The sequence below is a fragment of the Zophobas morio genome, unplaced genomic scaffold (assembly GCF_036711695.1).
Source record: "Zophobas morio isolate AGI-343-1 ecotype UQ-CSIRO unplaced genomic scaffold, CSIRO_AGI_Zmor_V1 ptg000585l, whole genome shotgun sequence".
Lineage (NCBI taxonomy): Eukaryota > Metazoa > Arthropoda > Insecta > Coleoptera > Tenebrionidae > Zophobas > Zophobas morio.
In genome coordinates this window covers 55,567-75,295 of record NW_026972688.1, presented here as the reverse complement: position 1 = coordinate 75,295, position 19,729 = coordinate 55,567, and the positions used below count along the sequence as shown (strand labels likewise).

Sequence of the window (19,729 nt, the reverse complement as noted above, 5' to 3'; positions counted from 1 at the left end):
CATAAAAGAACATGATGATCAATGGAATCAAACGCACAAGAAAAATCAGTATAGACGACATCGACTTGTCCATTCTTATCTATTTGTTGTGAAATGAATTGATTTATTATAGCTAAATTAGTGATTGTAGATCGTCCAGGTAAAAATCCATGTTGATGTATAGAGATGAGACTTTTAACATTGTGATAAATATTTCTATAAATGAGTATCTCAAAAATTTTAGCAAAATTCGAAAGTATAGAAATAGGTCTGTAGTTTTTTATCATAGAAGCATCACCTTTTTTGTATACGGGAGTAATTCTGGCTATCTTCCAAGTGTCAGGGAAGGTGGATGATTTTATAGCTAAGTTAAAAATTGTAGTAAGAGGTCTAGCCAATGCGAATCTTGTGTCACGTATAATAAAACTAGGTATTAGGTCATCACCAGCAGTTAATTTGTTAGGGAAAGATGACATAACAGACAAAACTTCTTCCTCAGAAACATTTTGCATTATAAAGGAGGAATTATTTGTGACAACATCAGTAAGTGAAACATCAAGTTTGGATTTGTACATGCTTGAAAAATTTTCTGCAAATATATCTACTATTTGTTGAGGATGGTCATATTCATTTCCATTATGTGACAGTTTCCCAGGAATGCGAGTCGTACCATTTTTTGCCTGCGCATATTTCCACATATTTTGAGGACAGGTATACAATGACTGCTCAATTGAACTAAGGTAAACTTGATAGGCTGAATTTATTAACTGCTTGCAAATAGCCCGAAGTCTTTTAAACTCACTATGATAAAACTCACTAGATGTTTTTTTTCCATTTCTTCCTATAATAATCTTTCAGTTTCAAAGTGGATATTAAATTCTTATTAAACCAAGAAGGGTACGTTGATTTAACTACATGAAACTGAGGAACAGAAGAGTGTAAGATACTGTATAATTTATCGTTGAAAAGATTCACACTTAGGTCACGTATATATGTATTATGTTCTTAAAATATATATCTTTTGATAAAAATAGTTTATTTTTATTTCCTTTTCCAACTTTTATGGTTTCTGTAAACAAACTTTCAAAAGCATGTTATTTATTATCATCTTCATACTTATTGAAAATGATAATAATAATAACTAACAAGGCTTTTGAAAATTTGTTTACAAAATAAATGTAATGAATATTTTGGAAGGAAAACACGTTCAAATTTTAGCGGCTTTTTACATAACTTGTTCTCCCAAGCACCAGAGGGAGTCTTGGTAAGTTTTACAAGTCTTTAACAAGTCCGTTAGGCGTCTATAGAGTGGGTGGTTTGTGATTCCGTACTTCAGAGGGTTACATCGACCTCTGTTTCAGCAAGACAATGCACACTAACATACGGCAAGAGTCACGACGGAGTACCTTCAACAAGATAATGTTGAAGTTCTCCCCTGCCTTTCTCGTTCACCAGATTTGTCACCAATCGAACATGTGTGGGATATCATGGGCACAGGTCTAAGCATCCCCCGAATAATTTAAATGACCTTCGTATGCGGCTTCAGGAAGCTTGGGACAAAATCCCACAGGACACCATAAACCATCTTCTTTCAAGCATGCCTCGCCGAGTAAATGAGTGCATTAGAAATCAAGTTGGACCCACACATGATTGAATAAATTTTTTATTTCACAAGTTTTAGGCCTGTTATTTGAATCATTTATATGGTTCGATTGAGTGCACATTTGGTGAAACTTTCAGTTTTATCAGTCAACTAATACAAGGTGTTCGGATTTTTACGCAAAAAAGTACATTACTTCCCGAGCGTAAGCTAAGGAGGTATAGTAATCGAGTCCGATTTACATTGAACACGAAAAAGTAATAAGTTAGTAGCTGACTACTTGTCCTTAGAACGGTACCTAAGTGTTTTCCAATTAATGTATGTCGCAACCTTGACTTGGTAACAAAAGTAGTTAAAACATGGATCGATGCTTGAAGTTATACACATATAAGTTCTTTTCAAGTCTGAACACCCGCAGTGTAAATGTGAATGCATAGTGAGCAATTATGTCTCCAAAGTCCGAAATAAATGGTCTGTAGACACTAAGTACATTTTTGAGTTTTTCAACTAGAACTCATTCCGTCTAACTATCTAAAAACCGTTTTATAAACTTTCGGTTATTTTTCAACTTTCATTAAGTTAAGTTTCGTTTCTGTGTCTTACTTGGTGGATTTTTGTTGTATGTAGTTTTTACAGTTCATTATTCATGTTTGTATTTCACACATTCAATTTTCAGTAAATATTTTCTCATAAAAATTTAACGGTTTCGTATTTTGCAGCAAAGTTACTCATGTGTATTATGTAAAAGGTTTTTGTAATTTCTTTAATCAATTTACTAATATTTTTTAGATTTAAAGCAAATGCTACATTTTGTGTTATTGTTGCAGAGGACGTTTTGTCTACTGTTCATTACTTATCAATAAAAATATTTCAACACAAATTATTCATAATGGTGCAGGCTGTCTTGCTCGTGGTATACGCAACTGTAGTATTAGCCAACACGTATTTCTTCATTAAAGGGTTCAGTACGGACTTTCTAAATCAATACGTTTCAGTATATTTGGCTATGTTAGCGGTAAGTTCCTTGTTAGGTATATTTATTACTCTTATAATTGACTGTCACATTCAAAAAAGACTAAATCTAAACGTTTTATACACCTTTTTCTTACATATAGTTTTACGTACAATATTTTTAGATCGTAATCACATATGCAAGCATATTGTATCAGCAACCTGTTATGAAGAAATTTGAAGACGAATGTCATTTATTCAAGCTTGATATTAATGCAGCTTCGCGAGAAACGTCTAATCGCATAAAGAAAGAATCCAGAAACATAACGATCTTTGTTAAATTTCACCTGATCTTTATTTTAATAGGAGGATGTGTTCTCATTCCTATGGGAAGGGAAAGAAAATTTCAGTTCGGTATAACTTTTTTTCAAGATTATTGTCATTCGTATGTCTTAGAGGCACTTTACTTGCTCGGCTATCCAGTATCGGCCTACGTGTTTGTGCGATTATCACACGGACTTTGGTATTTTGTTTCACATGTAAAATTTAAACTTTACACGATACTTCATATTACTAAAGATATTTCTGCTGAGTATGACAACCACAGTGATAACGACTTAATTGATTGTGATGAATATCAAAAAATTGTAAAAGCACGACTTCTTTTAATAGTTACCGAACTGACCGAGTTGTCAAGGTAAGTGAGTAATTACCCATATTAACCATAGCTATTAGAATATATTATTTTGATAGAAACTCGAACTTGGCGGCATCTATGTTAGCCGGAAATCTTATACCTGCACTTGGTATATCAGGACTCTTGATGGGACTTAGTGTTTTAAGTTTCATTTACCTCGTAAGTTTTAAATCCGTGTGAGATTCCTCTTTTTCAGTGATTGCAGGGAAATTTTCTCGGTTACTGGTGCTATTTCCAAAATTTCATGTGGTGTATTACCGCAATGTCGACTTTGGCAATCTATGTTCACTGTGGTCAAGAATTTGAAAACATTGTAGGTTTTAAGATAAAATTATTTTTGGACAATCTAAAGTTAATTTTTTTTTAGTCGGAAATCGTGTTTGATGCCATATATAGTGCCCGTTGGAGTTCATTTAACAAAAGCAACAGAAAAATTGTTATTATAACGATGAGTATTTTTCAAGAACCCATGAAATTAAAATTTACTGAGACCATGTCTTGCAACTACGAAATCGGTGTGCAGGTGAAACGATGTCTTGTGCTTTTGTTTTACAAATAATCAATTTTGTTTTCAAATTTTAGCTTGTAAAGACGGTGTATTCTTTTGCTACTGTTATGGCCAGGTTAAGCGACGACCAAAAGGACAAATGATTAGGTATTCACTTTTCTTCTGCAACCTATGAACATTTATCCAAAACACAGCAATATACAAAACATGGAATTTAGATAATACGCACATCATGTCAGTTAAGCTAGACAGAATTTGTAATACTTAACTAACCAAAAAGTGTTTAATGTGATCACAAATTCAAAATGTGAGTTCCACTTGCGGATTTTTGATAAGTTACAATATAACTGAGAATGCAGAAATATTTTCAAACTTTTTTCTCATTGTACTACTGAAGGCATGGAAAAAATAGTTGTTTTCCTCTTGGTTATTATAATGTTATTAATATACTATAATTAATAATAAGCAAAGTTCAATATTATATCAAAACCTATTATAAGATGTTATATTTGTTATAATAATAATAATTCTTCAATAAAAATTACATTTCTCTTTATAAAAAAAAAATACTTCCAAGTCGAACACATAATTTAGGGAAGAGGGAGTGTTAATGTATCTATTAAGTTAAAGGTTGTGAAACCTGAATTAAATGAAGGTCCTAAATTTATAATAAAGTAAAAATTGACAAGCACATGCTTTTAAATCCAAAGAGAATAGAAAATAAAGAATTTTCAATAACAGTTGCGCGACGCTTTGATAAAAATGTCTGATAATAACCTGCGTAATGTACATAATTCCACGTTCTTATTTCGAAAGCAAAATCTACTTACCTTACTAATCAACTGAAAGATGGGCAAAAAATGCCTGAGTTTTTGGTTTGCTTTCTAGTAGCCCTGAGGAACGCTAAGAAAAATGCATAATTTTGCCGATTACACCCAATTGTATCACCATTTTGATCATCTTAATGTGAACACAGCATGTCAACTGATAAATGAAGATCTTGCTATTATAGCATCTCAATCTGAACAAATAGGCTTAAAACTTAATGTCAAAAAATGTTCAGCAATTTGTTTGTCAACTAGAAAAAAAGGGAGTACATAAATTAAAAATTCAAGGTATTGTATTCACATTATAGTATTTTAAATTTTAGGATTCGGAAGAAGTTAACTTTAGTTTTGTCTATTCTAAATTATTGTCTGATAGTTTACTTCTCCTGTTTAGACGTTTTTGTTATTATTAAGTAGTTATTCTCACTTTAAATGGTTCTTTGTTTGTGAGTTAAGTAGAGTACCTTATGCTAGATTTCACCCATATCTTTATCTTTTTTTTTTAATAAAAACCTTTATTATTATTATTATTAACTGTTAGCGATTTTTTCACGTGTGTCATATGTAGATCCTGAGTGTAAAAATGAGTTTCGAGACTAAGAAGGGTACAATTGGTTTTTTATTTATCTCCGTACTAGTGAGCCTGAAAAAGAATTGTAAGACAATTTTTGTAGATAATATAATTATCTATAATCTTTATTGATAACTTTTTGGTGTAACATTAACAATAAACAAGTTATTGACAGTAAAACATTAAAAATTGTGGGTTGAAAAATTTTGATGCGATTTTCTCAAATTAAATTTTTATCGGTTCAAAACCGTAACGATACGTAGGCTGGGAATGAAGAAGATATAAACAATGTCATGCATTTAAAACTCTACGATTGAAACTATAAAAAGTTTTCATCCCCCATTCTCCTGTTCATATCCTTTTTAATATATGTATATTAACTTACTCCGAAAACGTACTAATAACAATTGTAGTTAATTGTATGGTCTAAACAATATTTCTTTAGAAAATTCTTGTCAAGGTCACCATTATACCGATATAAAAAAACATTACAGCCTTTTTTTCAAAATGGGAGCCGAATGACGCCTATACGAAACCTCAAAGGAAAATCACTGCCTACCCAAAATCTCATGCCGAACTAACTGTACCAAAAATCGGATTATCAGTTGGTACAAGATGTTTCTCTGTTAGTTCTCAATAAATCTAAAGTACGCATTTACAATGACGTAAACAAGAGAGCATCAAAGTATAGACGTGTTGTTGTGCCGCCACACTACTCCCCCCCCCTCCCAATTGTGAAGATCTTTCTGTGATAATCGAAGTTGAACCAGATTTATCACAGGCATAACTTTCTGAATCGGACAATTTAAGTGACACAACAATAAATAATAATTGATAATGGCCCCCACAAGAAATAATGGCAAATCTAAAGTTATAAGCAAAACCGCATAGGAACAGGCCTATTGTAATAAGAGTAACAGATGACGACCCATCATCGTCTTCTCCGAGCAACACCGGTCTAGGGGCATTATGGCCATACGTAGGGCGATGTGGAACCTCTTCAACCGCTAACCAGGTTAATACACATCTTAAGAGAAACTGCCTGTACAAAAGTTTTCCAGTAAAAATAAAATCGATTTTATCTTAGCAGACACTATCTCCGCCCACCCGCCCTCTCTTTTTTTAGAGGGTATCTCATTTGCCAAAGTCAGCCTTACATTAGCAAGTACCAGCCCCGCTCACCCACCCTCTCTTTTTTATACGGTATTCCATTTGCCAAAATCACTTTTATCTTAGCAGGTACTAGCCCCGCCCACCTGCCCCCTCTTTTCTTAGAGAGTATGTCATCAGTACTTGCTCAGATAAAACTGATTTTAGCAAATGACATACCCTCTAAGAAAAGAGAGGGCGGGTGGGCGGGGCTAGCAATTGCTAAGATAAAATGGGTTTTGCCAAATAACATACCTTCTAAGAAAAGAGAGGGTGGGGGGGCGGGGCTAGTACCTGCTAAGATAAGACTGATATTGACAAATGACATAGCCCCAAAATTCTTTTAAATAATTTACAAAAAAAATGTCAAAATCAGTCTTACCTAAATAGGTAGTAGTGACGCCCACCCACCCTTTCTTTTTTAGAGGGTATATCATTTGCCAAAATCATTTTTATCTTAGCAATTAATAAAAAATAAAAGAATCGGGAAAACACCCGGAACACATTTTTAGATGTCGTAGGTGGGAGCAGAGAAGGAAAATGCAAACAGAAATTGGGGTTGAAATTTATTCTAAGAACGCAATAGCCCTCATGCTAGGAAATGAACGCAATTTCCAAATTTATCATAAAAATAGCCAAGGTCAAAGAGGAAGAAGAATGGACAAGACAAAATAAAAAGGAAACACCCAGATCCTGAGCGACGTGATTTGAAGTTTTCTTTTTCCTGTTCTGCTATCCCAATGAGAAGATAAGAGAACTGGCGAGAATTTGGCGACCAACCAGCCCCATAAAGTAATGCAAACGCGGTTCGGGAAAGGGGCTTTAGCCGATAGATGTTCTGGCACTACCAGAGATGGTCGAACCGTGCGGGTTTCCCCTTTCACAGAAAATAAAAGTGAGGTCAGGTCTGGTCAGGGTAGGTCAGGTCAGGTCAGGGATGAGATTTCTAATAAATTACACGATGTATTGAATGACGGATACTAAATAGTAATCAACTTAAGTAAATTGTTTTTAAAAGGGTAGAATTGTCTAGAGAAATTTTGATGTTACAATTAAAGTCCGCCCGAGCAGGAGAGTCATTTCACTCTCGAAAAGATGGTGGAGGCACTGAACGCAGTAAGAATAGAAATAATAAAGAAATAAAGAAATTCACCGCTTTTAGAGAAACCAGACCAAACAGGTAAATAAGAACTGGAACAGATGGGATTATTGATAAATATAAAGAAAACTGAGGCAATAATACTAGGAATCAAAAGAAAACTGCCAACACTACAAATCTCTCAAGACATTGAAATTACGACCAGTCAAGCACTAAATACCTAGGGGTGTACTTGGATGAAGATTTAAGAATTGCGAAACATGTAGAGCATATCACTATAAAGGTAGAGAAAAATGACCATTGCCAGACGGAGTTGGGTTGGTGTATAGTTGGCTGCCTACATTTCACACATTGTTAATGCTTTGCACCAGTTTAAAAACAAACTTAAATCCGATGATTGCTTGATTAAACGTATCAGTTCAAATTTCGATGAAGATCTACTAAGGGAGCGGTACATACGACCCAAAACTTTGCCGTCTAAAATCTTGTCTTGTGTGTGCCAGCTTGTCGATCTGGCTGTAGGTATGTTGTCTCCCAGTGGTCACGGTGACAAAAAGGGTATAGGTAAATTCTCTCCCGGTTCTCCAGGTTACGCAGGTACACAGATTAAGGCTAATGGACGGCACCGTCGAGACTGTGCAATAATATACAAGAATGTATTTCACCAAAAAAAAACTGTTTTTGTTGAAAAGAATTAGTACCTACATGTAACATCCACGCCAGAAATAAGTTATGCGCATGTCCAAACTATACTTTTTTGCATAACATTTATAATTATTTTACAAATACACATAATTATGTATTTATCTACAACCTAAGCCAATAAAAAAATATGTGATGTAGTAAGCCGTTTCGAACCAAATTTCCGCGCGCCAAACTTTTGGTAAGAAAAGGGATAGAAACGGAAAGAAACCAAAACCACTAAGAGGGAGGTGCGCAGAAGGGTCGTGTTGGAGAACGGTGAGTCGCGGCCATATTGACTGGGTCTTTCTTTCGAGTAAGACGTCAAGTTGGTGCTCTCTGCGTTTTCCAAGTGTCTGTGCGTTTTTGTTTCCGTTTTCAGCGGTGATTCCTTTCAACGGAGTTCCATCCCCCTGACGAACCAGCGAACGTAAGATTTCTCTGCTCCATTTCGAACAGAGAGAGGCCTTATTTCGGTGGTGAATACGTTTTTGATTTGAAGATCCAAAAGGTATGTTTCCACGTGATTCCGTGTGTGCTGGTGGAAGAAGCGGCGTTGCTTCTCGATGGTTACGGAGTAGGTGAGACGCGGGAACCACACATGTGAGCTTCGCGTGTGTCTCACATACGCGAACGGACGCTACGAGAATGGTGGCACTTCCGGATGACGCCATGGCCGTTAATTTTCATACTAACCTTTTCAACATAATTTCAATCCGTTTTAGTAGGGCTTTTCAGGGAATTACGTTAGCTAGGGTAGTTTTATTTAGCGAATGTTATACGGAAAGTTGGATGGCAATTTTCGAGTTATTATTTTGCGTTGCATAATTTCAGCACGTGTGAGTAAAGTAAATTCAAACGTAATCTGAACAAGTGAATCTTTAACAAAAATAACGCTGAGAACGGCGTTAGAAAATTAATAATATCATAGTCTGGGGGACGGGGGATTTTCTTTGTGTTAGTAACATCGATTAATTAGGCACATCAATTTGGCTGACATTATAAGATATAAGATATTTGAATGGCTTTTCCTCGATTTATTATTCGTTTGTTGTAAACTCTAATTCTGGAAAATTTCATGTAGTTTTTCAAATATTCAACCGTTAAAAATAGAAAGAGAAAGTGTTAGGGTGCGGGTACAGGATGTTGACCGGGGAATTTTCAAGGGCGTCCTTTGTGAGCTTTTGTATTAGTCATCGGGGATTTGTTGTTGACCGAAAGCTTTGTCGATGAATTTGAAAATGAATGTCGTTGAAAGAAAGGCACAATTCAAAGCGAATATGCACCCATGGTTGCCTATATTTTATTTATTTTGCATATTTTATATGTCGCATTTTATCTGTTTATTTCGTATGTGTTTTTATTTATGTGTATTTGTTTGGGGATATGTTGGGGGGGGGGATGTTTGTTTCTTTTTGTTTTAATTCGGTCAACGACGTAACTTTTCCAAATCATTTTGATGCAGTTATAACTTCTTGGTTATTATCAGATAAATTCTTTGATGAAATCAGCGACGTAAATATAGCTTAATTTAATAAAATCATTGCCAAAATGTGAATAATTTAATCTCTTTCAAAATTCTTGTTCTTTAAAGTTATTGACAAAACATGAATAATTTCTCATTTCATTTTCCTGGTTGTATAAGATTGTTAATCACACGTGCATAATTTAATCTCATTTAAATTTCTTTGTTATTTAAAACAAGTGTTGATGGAGTGTGGCCAGTTAAATTTTGCTTATTGTTTGTCTGAAATCCAAATACTCATTTTGATAGCGCTATGTAACTCGGGGGTCGTGTGGCCTGGCCGCGGTGGCGTCGACGACTCCGTGCGGGTGGTTACGACTCTTGCCAGACTTCCGACCCTGGCTGACTCGGAGTTTACACAGCTGCCTTATCGGCGGGGGCAGGAAGGTCAACCTATAGCATGCGGGTGCGTAAGACGACGCGCGTGAAGTGGTGAAGCAGGAGGACCTCGTGGGCCCTCACGGGGAGTGCGGCTGCCGCCCTGCGCTCGCTGTGCGCCCCCCTCCCCCCCTTTTTGTTTGTAGAGGCCACACTGCCATAATATCTGGAATGTTGCCATCCATTTATCTTTCCGAGGATTCCGCGACTTTTAATTTTGTTTATTGTTGTACTTGTGAGGTTGCTAAATTTATTCTATGTCCTCAGGTTCGAGTGAAAATAAAGGTTTTTTTTTCTCTGAGGAATACATTCTTTAGGCTCTTCTGGGGCTCTTGGCCAAGGTCTCTTGAGCTCTTATTGGATTTATTTCTCATAGTTTTTTTTTCCAAATATAAGTTTTTTAAATCCGTCACTCTTCCCGCTCCGCAGTGCGCCAATTCGTATGAACGAACGCCTCCCGCCAGTTTTCAAAAGACAATGTAGGGTTCCACTTTAGTAGAGGATCACAGCCAAGGCCAAATTTCAAATTTCAGCGGGCTTTCAAATTTTGTTCAATGTCAAATAAAAGGCGGGAGGTTTGGGTTATTACAACAGGTAAATAAGAACTGGAGCAGATGGGATTATTCATGAAGATAAAGAAACCAGAGGCAATAATACTAGGAGTCAGAAGAAAACTGCCAACACTACAAATCTCTCAAGACATTGAAATTACGACCAGTCAAACACTAAATACCTAGGGGTGTATATGGATGAAGATTTAAGAATGGCGAAACATGTAGAGCATATTACTTTAAAGGTAGAGAAAAATGGCCATTGTCAGACGGAGTTGGGTTGGTGTATAGTTGGCTGCATACATTTCACACATTGTTAATGCTTTGCACCAGTTTAAAAACAAACTTAAATCCGATCATTACTTGATTAAACGTACCAGTTCAAATTTCGATGAAGATCTACTAAGGGAGCTAAAATTTTGTCTTGTTTGTGCCAGCTCGTCGATCCCTAAATTCGTTAGAGACCAGCATGGGGAGGATATTGGTTGGCATTGTTGCGAGAAGAAAGTTTTTGTGAGAAATATTTAAGTTGCGGCGATGAGCCATAGGCTGTTTCGAATGACCGTATTTGCCGTACACGTTAGGGACACAAAAAAAAAGTATAGTTGTTTATACAGATATAAATATTGATTATTAATTTTTTATATGTATTATGTCAAGTGTACTCGAGCCCGATAAACGCGAGTTTCGTTTTCGTTTCGTTCTTGTCTTGTTCTCTTCTTGTTCACTTCTTGTTCTCTTATTCACCCCAGAGCTGGTACCGTTGAAAGCTGGGCGGTGGGATGGTGTCGCTGTTGTAGATATACAGCAAAGACTGCAAAGATAATCTTCACACTATGGAGCAAGGTTATCACTGCTGGGTGTCATCTGTTCTGCTGCCTTTCTCATCAATAATTTTATTACATCTCCATTGTCTTTTTCTGATTCCAATGCGCAATGCAACGCGTTCTTGTAATTTTTGTCCGTCATGTTAATCGAAGCGCCGGCATTTAGTAACATTTCTACGATTTCATAGTCGCGTTCTTGACACGCAAGTTGTAAAGCGGTCGTTCCATTTCCATTTTGTGCATTTACGTCGATGCCTTTTTCAATGAGTAATCTTATCACATGTCGATTGTCTTCCCATGAGTCCGATGCATAATGCAACGCGTTCTCGTTGTCGTTATCCGCAAGGTTAATCGAAGCGCCAGAATTTAACAAAATTTCTGCTTCCCTATAATCACCGTTTAGACATGCAAGTTGTAAAGCTGTCATTCCATCTCGATTTTGTACATTTACGTCGATGCCTTTCTCAATCAATAATTTTATTACGTCTCGATTGTCTTTCCATGATTCCAATGCACAATGCAACGCGTTTTCGTTTTCTTGGTTTGTTATGTTAATCGAAGCGCCGAAATCTAACAACATTTTTACATTTTCATCAGCACCTTCCAAAAGTGCAAATTGTAAAGCGGTCGTTCCATTTCCGTTTTGTGCATCTACGTCCATGCCTTTCTCAATCAATAATTTCATTATAACTCGATTGTCTTTCCATGATTCCGATGCATAATGTAACGCGTTCTTGTTGTTTTTGTCCGCAATGTTAATCGAGGCGCCGAAATCTAACAACATTTCTAAATTTTCATCAACACCATGTAAACAAGCACGTTGTAAAGCGGTCGTTCCATTTCCATTTTGTGCATTTACGTCCATGCCTTGCTCAATCAATAATTTTATTATATTTCGATTGTCTTTCGGTGATTCGGATGCACAATGTAACGCGTTCTTGTTGTTTTTGTCCACAATGTTAATCGAGGCGCCGAAATCTAACAACATTTCTACATTTTCATCAACTCCTTGTAAACATGCAAGTTGTAAAGCGGTCGTTCCATTTCCATTTTGTGCATTTACGTCCATGCCTTGTTCAATCAATAATTTTATTATATTTCGATTGTCTTTCCGTGATTCGGATGCACAGTGTAACGCGTTCTCGTTGTCTTTGTTTACCATATTAATCGAAGCGCCGGCATTTAGCAACATTTCTGCGATTTCATAATCGCGCTCTCGACCTGCAAGTTGTAAAGCGGTCGTTCCATTTCTATTTTGTGCATTTACGTCGATGCCTTTCTCAACCAATAATTTTATTACATCTCGATTGTCTTCCCATGATACCGATGCATAGTGGAACGCGTTCTTGTTGTTTTCGTCCGCCATATTAATCGAAGCACCGGCATTTAGCAACATTTCTACGACATCATAATCACCTTTTCGACACGCAATTTGTAAAGCGGTCGTTCCAGTTCCATTTTGTGCATTTATATCGATGCCTTTCTCAATAAATAATTTTATTATGTCTCGATTGTATTGGCATGATTCCGATGCGTAATGCAAAGGGTTATTTTTCTCCTTGTCCGCAACGTCAATCGAGGCGCCAAAGTCTAACAATATCTTTGTCATTTCGTAATCACCATGTTTAGACGCCAATTGTAATGCTGTGATTTTAAATTTAACTGGTGCATTTATATTAAAGCCGTTGTCTAAAAATAGTTGAATTGCTTTTCTATGGCCGTTTAGGATGTCGCATTTATTAGTCTGTCGTTCAACTTTAAAAGAAAATTTGTCTTTAGTTCTAATAACTGCTGTTGCCATGAGATGTTCTCCAAATGCTTCGTTATCGTAATCGAAACTTGTTTGGCGTAATATCGTATGGACGAGCCTTGGGTTGTTTGCTATAACACCGGAAAGAATGTTAGGGTAACCCATCTGTGCTGCGTAGTATGCCAATGTGTCTTCCGTATAGTGTTGATAAACGTCTTCTTGGATGTCACAAAAGTTCAACAGTTTCCGTTCTAAAATTAGTTCGATGGGGTACAAACATTTTGCTTCTAGGCAATAACTTAACCAAATAAAATTGAAAACGTCATTGTCTGCGCTTGTCTCTATTATTTCGTTCTGTTCTTGAACGAGAATCTTTGCCATATGCACAAACCAATCAAGCTCTCGATTGAGTCTTAGAAACGGATGTAAATAAGAATAAAGAGGATATTTCATACCATACGAACAAATAAGTTGCCATGGCGTTCGGCCACCTTGGTCTTTCGTATTTATTTCATGTTTGAATTTTTCAAATTGTTCTAAATTTTTATAAACTATAGATAAATGCAACGGTTTATTTTCCGCCAACATTACGTCAAATATGAGCCGTAAATTTTCGTACCTCGGAGTAAATATCACTCCTCTCAGTAAAGGCGCTTTTTCTTTATTCTTTTTCAGCCAAACACACGCAAAGTATTCCGCGTATGTTTGATGATCAAATACAGCCTCCCCACTTTCGTTTATATTCTTAATTATTCCGTTCATGTCAAGCTTCTCTTTAAAGTGGCTTATAACATCTTCTAATTCGTGTAAGTCCACATTTAGTTTCCTAAAATCCTCAGTATCCAGACATGTTTTTAAAGCAATAACTTCGTATTGTTGGAGCGTTGCTTTAATGTTTCCAAACATATGTGCTCTCTCCCTACCTGCTATTTTTTCAATGTTGGATGTTACTTTTCCCTCGAAAAACAACTTATACATTTGCGTTAAAACGAAAATATTTTGTTCTTCAATCTTGTTGTAAGCTTCGTCGTTGGTGAGAAACATTTCTGCGATTATGTGTAACTGCAACGGGATTCCTAAGAGCTCTTGACTGTTGTTTAGATCTGTGCTAGCAAATACTGCATTTAAAATTTTTGCTACTCCTGTTTCTCCATATTTTTCTTTTAATTTTTTCCGGATGTACTGTTCTTGTTGTTTTTGACTTAATTGTTGTATCTCTACAAACACCGTATTTAATGCTTCTGAGACTTTCTGGCGTAGATTTTCTCTTGAAGAAATCCATACGTTGATACAATTTGATGACGCTTCTTTAACAAAATTTAAAACACAGTCGATGTAACTACTTTCCACTTCATCTAATCCGTCAAGAAATAGATACAACTTTTTATTTCTAAGCAAAATAGTCTTAATTTGTTCTAGACTTTTCTCTTTTGCCCCTTCAGTCCCTAAAAAGTGATTCCATATTGCTGTCGGATCTGGTTTCTTCGCTAAAAATGAATTACAGTTTATCAAATCAACGTAGATTGCCCAATACTCTGAAGGACAATTGTTGTAAAGAGCTTTCATTAATGTCGATTTACCCATTCCGGGTGGAGCACAGATCGCGTTAAGTGGATTATCGAGACAATTTAAAATATTCGTTTCTGATATATTCCATGCCTCATTTAAAACATCAGATGGTAATGCGTTCCCTTTTCTTAAAAGTAGGACACAAGACTTGTCATTAAATGTTTGCAGCAGATATACGTTCGACTTTTTTGTTTTATCACAAACCCGAAGAAACTCAGCATGTGTTAACTTGCCTTTTGTGGCAAGAATAATAACGTTATCATTTGCAACATATTCTGGACTAAGGTATTGAGATATTTCAACAAAATTGTACTTTGTATGCGTTAATGAACGATCTTTAAATGTCGGGTCGCAGTTAATTATTACCATTGCTTGGGATTTATAAATAGTAAAAATTTTATCTGTCTTTACGACAGTGGTAGATACATCTCTTGGGATGTGCAATACTGGCAGATCTTCTTTTTTGTTTCCCATTACATAGAGGGCTTGAGACATCTTCAATAGTTCACCGACTCCAACATGCTTAGCGATTTCTCTGTCAATTGTAATGAACTTCTCCAAACAAACTGGTTCTCTTCCTTGTAGAGAAATCGTAAAATTACGCAAAATATAGCCACAATGTTCCTTGTTTTCGGCCTTGTTCATCAGGTCAGATAAATCTTGAAAAACGTCCATCCCATCGAACTCACCCTTCATAACGTTACCCACCAAGATGATTTGTTTCTTTTCGACACTTTTATCCATCATTACTCTCGTTACACATTCGACTATTGTTTTATTCGATTCGTCCACTTTTACAATCAAAGGAATTTTGTTTAAAAACCATGCAATCGTAACTTGATCCGTTACTTTTAGTCCAAATTTCTCTTTGGTTTTCATAAATTCTTCATTCGGGATGTCCACATTTGGCCATATATTTTCGATAACATTTTCTTCGCTGTTTTCTACAATCGTTAATGAATAATTCATTATTGCTTTTCTCAGGTTTTCTGTTTTTGTATTTTGTTTGCTAGCGCTTAAAGTTTTGACGTAAGGTGTTATAACTAACTGAGTTAATTTGGCAATGACTTCGTCTTTGCTCAAGACAAAGTTTTTCGACCACCATTCGCTCATAAAGTGCATAAAAGAGTCGTAAACGTTGCATTGTAACATCTCGTGTAACATTTTTTCCACTACCACTTTAGTCTTATAGATGTTATTTTGTTCTGTAAAAAAATAAAACATTTGTGTTTTGTCATCTAGTTTTTGTCCAACTTGAAAAATGTGTGATGGTTTTCTTCGTTCGACGTTAAGTAGCAAATCTTCATATTCAATATTATCACATAATTCTAGACTAATATTTGCTGATATTTGTGTATTTTGTGTGATATATGTAGACGAATTTGTATAGAGAATGCAAACAACGTCTTCCGTGATATTAAGGGTCGATACAGAATTAAAATATTTTTGAACGCCAAAATCATTTTTGTCATTAAGTAGATTGTTACTTGTGACGGACTTTCTTCCTTCTTTGTGTTTGAGTTGAATGAGATAGGTGCGTTTTTTCTGGTTTTTGAATGTAACCATGAGTCCGATATCATCGAAAAGTCCATATTCTTTGTTGTTCGTAGTCATTTCAAAATCTTCCACGTCATCACGCGCAATCAATTTTAAAGCGTAGAATCCACACATCATTTTTTCATATTCCTTGCCATGATCTACAACTCCAGGAAGCTTTTTGTAGGTGCGAAACCGATCCTTAGGGCACTGAAAAATATTAAAAAATACCACTGAACATTTGTGAAGGCTTACGTAGAAACAAAAACAAACATTTATTATTTCGAAGATTACATTATCAATTATTGTTTAAATAAATCTTTTAAACAAATGTAACGAATACAAAAATTTTGGTTAAATACGAATTGTGTGTTGATTTTGTGGTTTTAATTTTTACCCCTCGAGCATATGCTAAGGAAGTGTTGTAAGCGAGTCCATCGGGCGACTGGCTACTTTGAAATTTTCTCTACGTTTCATGACCTCTTCCGTCTGTCTGTGTAGATTTTTATTAGATAGATAATCTCCGAAACTGCTGGACCGTTTTTTGTCAAATTTAATACCCATTTTAGCGCGTTCGATCCACCAACATGAGATTTTTTTTCTTAAACTGTGGTTAGTATTTTCTATATAGTTTTTATTGTATAAAATTTTGCAAAAACAAATTTTATAATTTTTCTCACGAATAGGGTTTATTGGACTATACCTCAGGAGTGAAATAAACTTCATCAATTTTTCAAGTATTAATTACTTTTAGAGTTATAACGTTCAAGCTTTTCATTTGCCGCACAAAATACGGATTAAGTGAATTTACCACGTTCGAAGAGGAACTAGCTGCTTCAGGTTGCAGAGTGATGGAGGTTCCTGTGCTTTGTCTTTTCGATGAGTTTGTTTTAATTTTCTTTTCTTTTATCCGCTTCATTTCTTCTTCCAATTTTTTTAATCTATCATTTTCTTCTTGACTATCCTGGTCCGACCCTGAGTCCATGATGATATAATACTGAAAATTTTAAATCATAAGTTCAGACTCGTTATAATTTGCACATTTTAGTTAGGATTTGTATGGCCAAAATTTTGAGCTGACGTCATCAATTTTTTGCAGGAGATAAGCAAATATATTTTGAATTTATTATGCTCTTCGCAACTTTAAAACATTTGCAAGATTTCAAACAAATTCAAAATTAAATTGTAAAATGTTCCATAATTTTGATTTTTTTTCCAAAAATCTGGACGTTTCGCGTGAAAGCTCAACACGGAGTCATAAACTACATGTGTAGGAATATGTTATCTTATACGATTTAAAACCCATTTACTAGGTACAATTATGAAGTGACGTCATCACTTTATATTAGTAATCCGTAGTTTTCATCTGTGCAAACCGGTTGAGGCCATGTTCAGACTTATTGGATTCAAAATATTTAAAAACTTGGTTTAAACTTATTTTAATCCTTGAAATTGGTTAAAAATAAAATTTTGTACGCACCACGGACATTATTAGATAGATTATAATATATAAATAATATAAACCTATGGGAAACACGTTCACGCTTCCTAATCTTATGCTTTGCGTCATAAAAAACACAGTTCTTATCGTGCCTTATCATCTTATCAAATTCTAAACAATTAAAATATTTTGTTAAACTTTTGAAATAATTTTGTGAATATCAAGATAGATCTTATTATTAAATTTTAAGTACGTATAGCTTTATAACATAAAGATAATAGCAGAGAAATAGTATGTTTTCAAAAATTTTGAATCCACAAATCAATGAACATTTATTTTCGAAAAAACGTACTTTGCTTACATTATTTCCTTCCGAATAAACAAAAATTAATGAAATTGTTCACAGTTTTGTTTTCCCATTACAAAAATGAAAAAACAATATATATTTAGTCTGAGCCAAAAAAATTGTATATATGTATACATATACCTACTTACATAAGAGAGAATTTCATTCACTAACAAATAAAAATTAATTAAATAATAACTTTATCTGGCATTTTTTTGTTGTAACTTGTAACACTAATTCGTCACGCGTCGTGCCGCAAAAGCGGAGGTAATATTATTTTGTAATTACTAAAATAATGCAAGATTAAAAATACAAAAACTTACTTGTCTTTATAGCTTGTCTTGACTGCAGAGGTTTACAATTATGTACTTCCTAATTTTTGATTTAGCTGGTACATGTCACAGAGAAAAATTCTGAAAAATAACACGTTCCCGTTTTCCGACAACAAAAGTTGATAAGCAGAAGTGTTACTGATTGAAATAATGAAAACTTGTTTATACGTTGCTATTCGATCTGGCAATAAGTTTATATGTTTTTATGTGTTTGAATATCATGATCACCGCAGAATTACTCACTCTGATACGGGGAAAGGCCCGAAATAAGTGAATACTCGACAAATAACCCCCACTACAACTACGCACAGCACTATCTTGGGTTTATCCGTTTCCGTCCAAAACAATTTTGCATTGTTTGTTGTTTGTATACATAAATACCAAGTTTTTTACATCTTCATGGATCAAACGAGTGTGTTTTAATGTTAATAATGTCTTGAATGGTGAAAACGATCGTTGAACATCGACACCATTCACAACTGGATGATCCAAATGGTGTTTAAATTGTTTTCTATGTGGATAGTTACCGTCTGAATCTGTGGAAATCAGTGTGTTGTAATACAATAAATGTCCGGACTTTTCCTAAAAAGTAGGGTATTTTAAGTTGTACACGAAATTCATTGCATATATTTTGTAAATAATAATTATTCGTAGTGGTATTCGCGTTCGCTTCGGCTGCAAGTTATCCCATTTGTCAAAAATTGTTAGATATACTACATAATTTACTTAATGACTAATGTGTATGTACAAATCAATACGCCCGATCGCGTGTACTGCGAGATGCGTTCTGTTAAACTGTTTTGGTCCAGGTCCGTACCACCTCGGTGCCGTCGAATGGTGGGTGGTGGGGTAGTATCGCTGTTGTGCAGGGCTGTACTGCGCACAGTGTTATAGTCTTTTTATATTTTTTAAATAATCAAATTGATACCAGTGCGTTAATAAATTCTCTATGTTTTAATGAACCTAGGATTAGTAGCAGGTCTTCTGTAACTTTTTGCAGCAGCAGACCGAGAAAAAATATTGTGAAAAACACACCGTCATATATATCGTCAGTAGACTACATAAAGGAAACTACTTAAAGAAATCGAAAACAACGCTGATTTCGATATTTTTAACTCTAGCATAAATTCAATAAAATCTACTATTCATCGATACCTGCTGAAACAATACTTGTTGATCACACTGTATATAGAGACGCTACTTTGTTTAGACATAAAGCACTATTAGGTATTAGTTACCATGAAAAAATAAAGTTTAAAATATAAACCTGCTAAAACAAGTAATATTGCGTGATAATGGTGACAAAAGGATAAGAAATAAACACATTAATAGATGTAACCAATAGATTTAACGTTCTGCTGAATGTTAAAAATTATTATTTAACAAAATTTAAGTCATTTCTCTGATTTAAT

At 35.0% G+C, this 19,729-nt stretch overlaps 1 protein-coding gene across 2 annotated transcripts; it reads right to left on the bottom strand.

The window, feature by feature from the left end:
* Positions 1-11,121: 11,121 nt before the first annotated feature.
* On the bottom strand, positions 11,122-19,091 carry LOC135121443 (uncharacterized). 2 transcript variants are annotated; one of them, XM_064045771.1, is made up of 4 exons: positions 18,561-19,091; positions 18,309-18,498; positions 17,010-17,195; positions 11,122-16,408 (listed from the first exon to the last, which is right to left on the bottom strand). In XM_064045771.1, exons 3-4 carry the CDS (start codon positions 17,181-17,183, stop codon positions 11,351-11,353), a joined length of 5,232 nt encoding a protein of 1,743 aa, XP_063901841.1. In that variant the 5' UTR covers positions 17,184-17,195; positions 18,309-18,498; positions 18,561-19,091; the 3' UTR covers positions 11,122-11,350. The 2 variants fall into 2 exon arrangements, with proteins under 2 accessions (XP_063901841.1, XP_063901840.1); XM_064045770.1 differs by having other exon boundaries at positions 18,309-19,091.
* Positions 19,092-19,729: the final 638 nt, after the last annotated feature.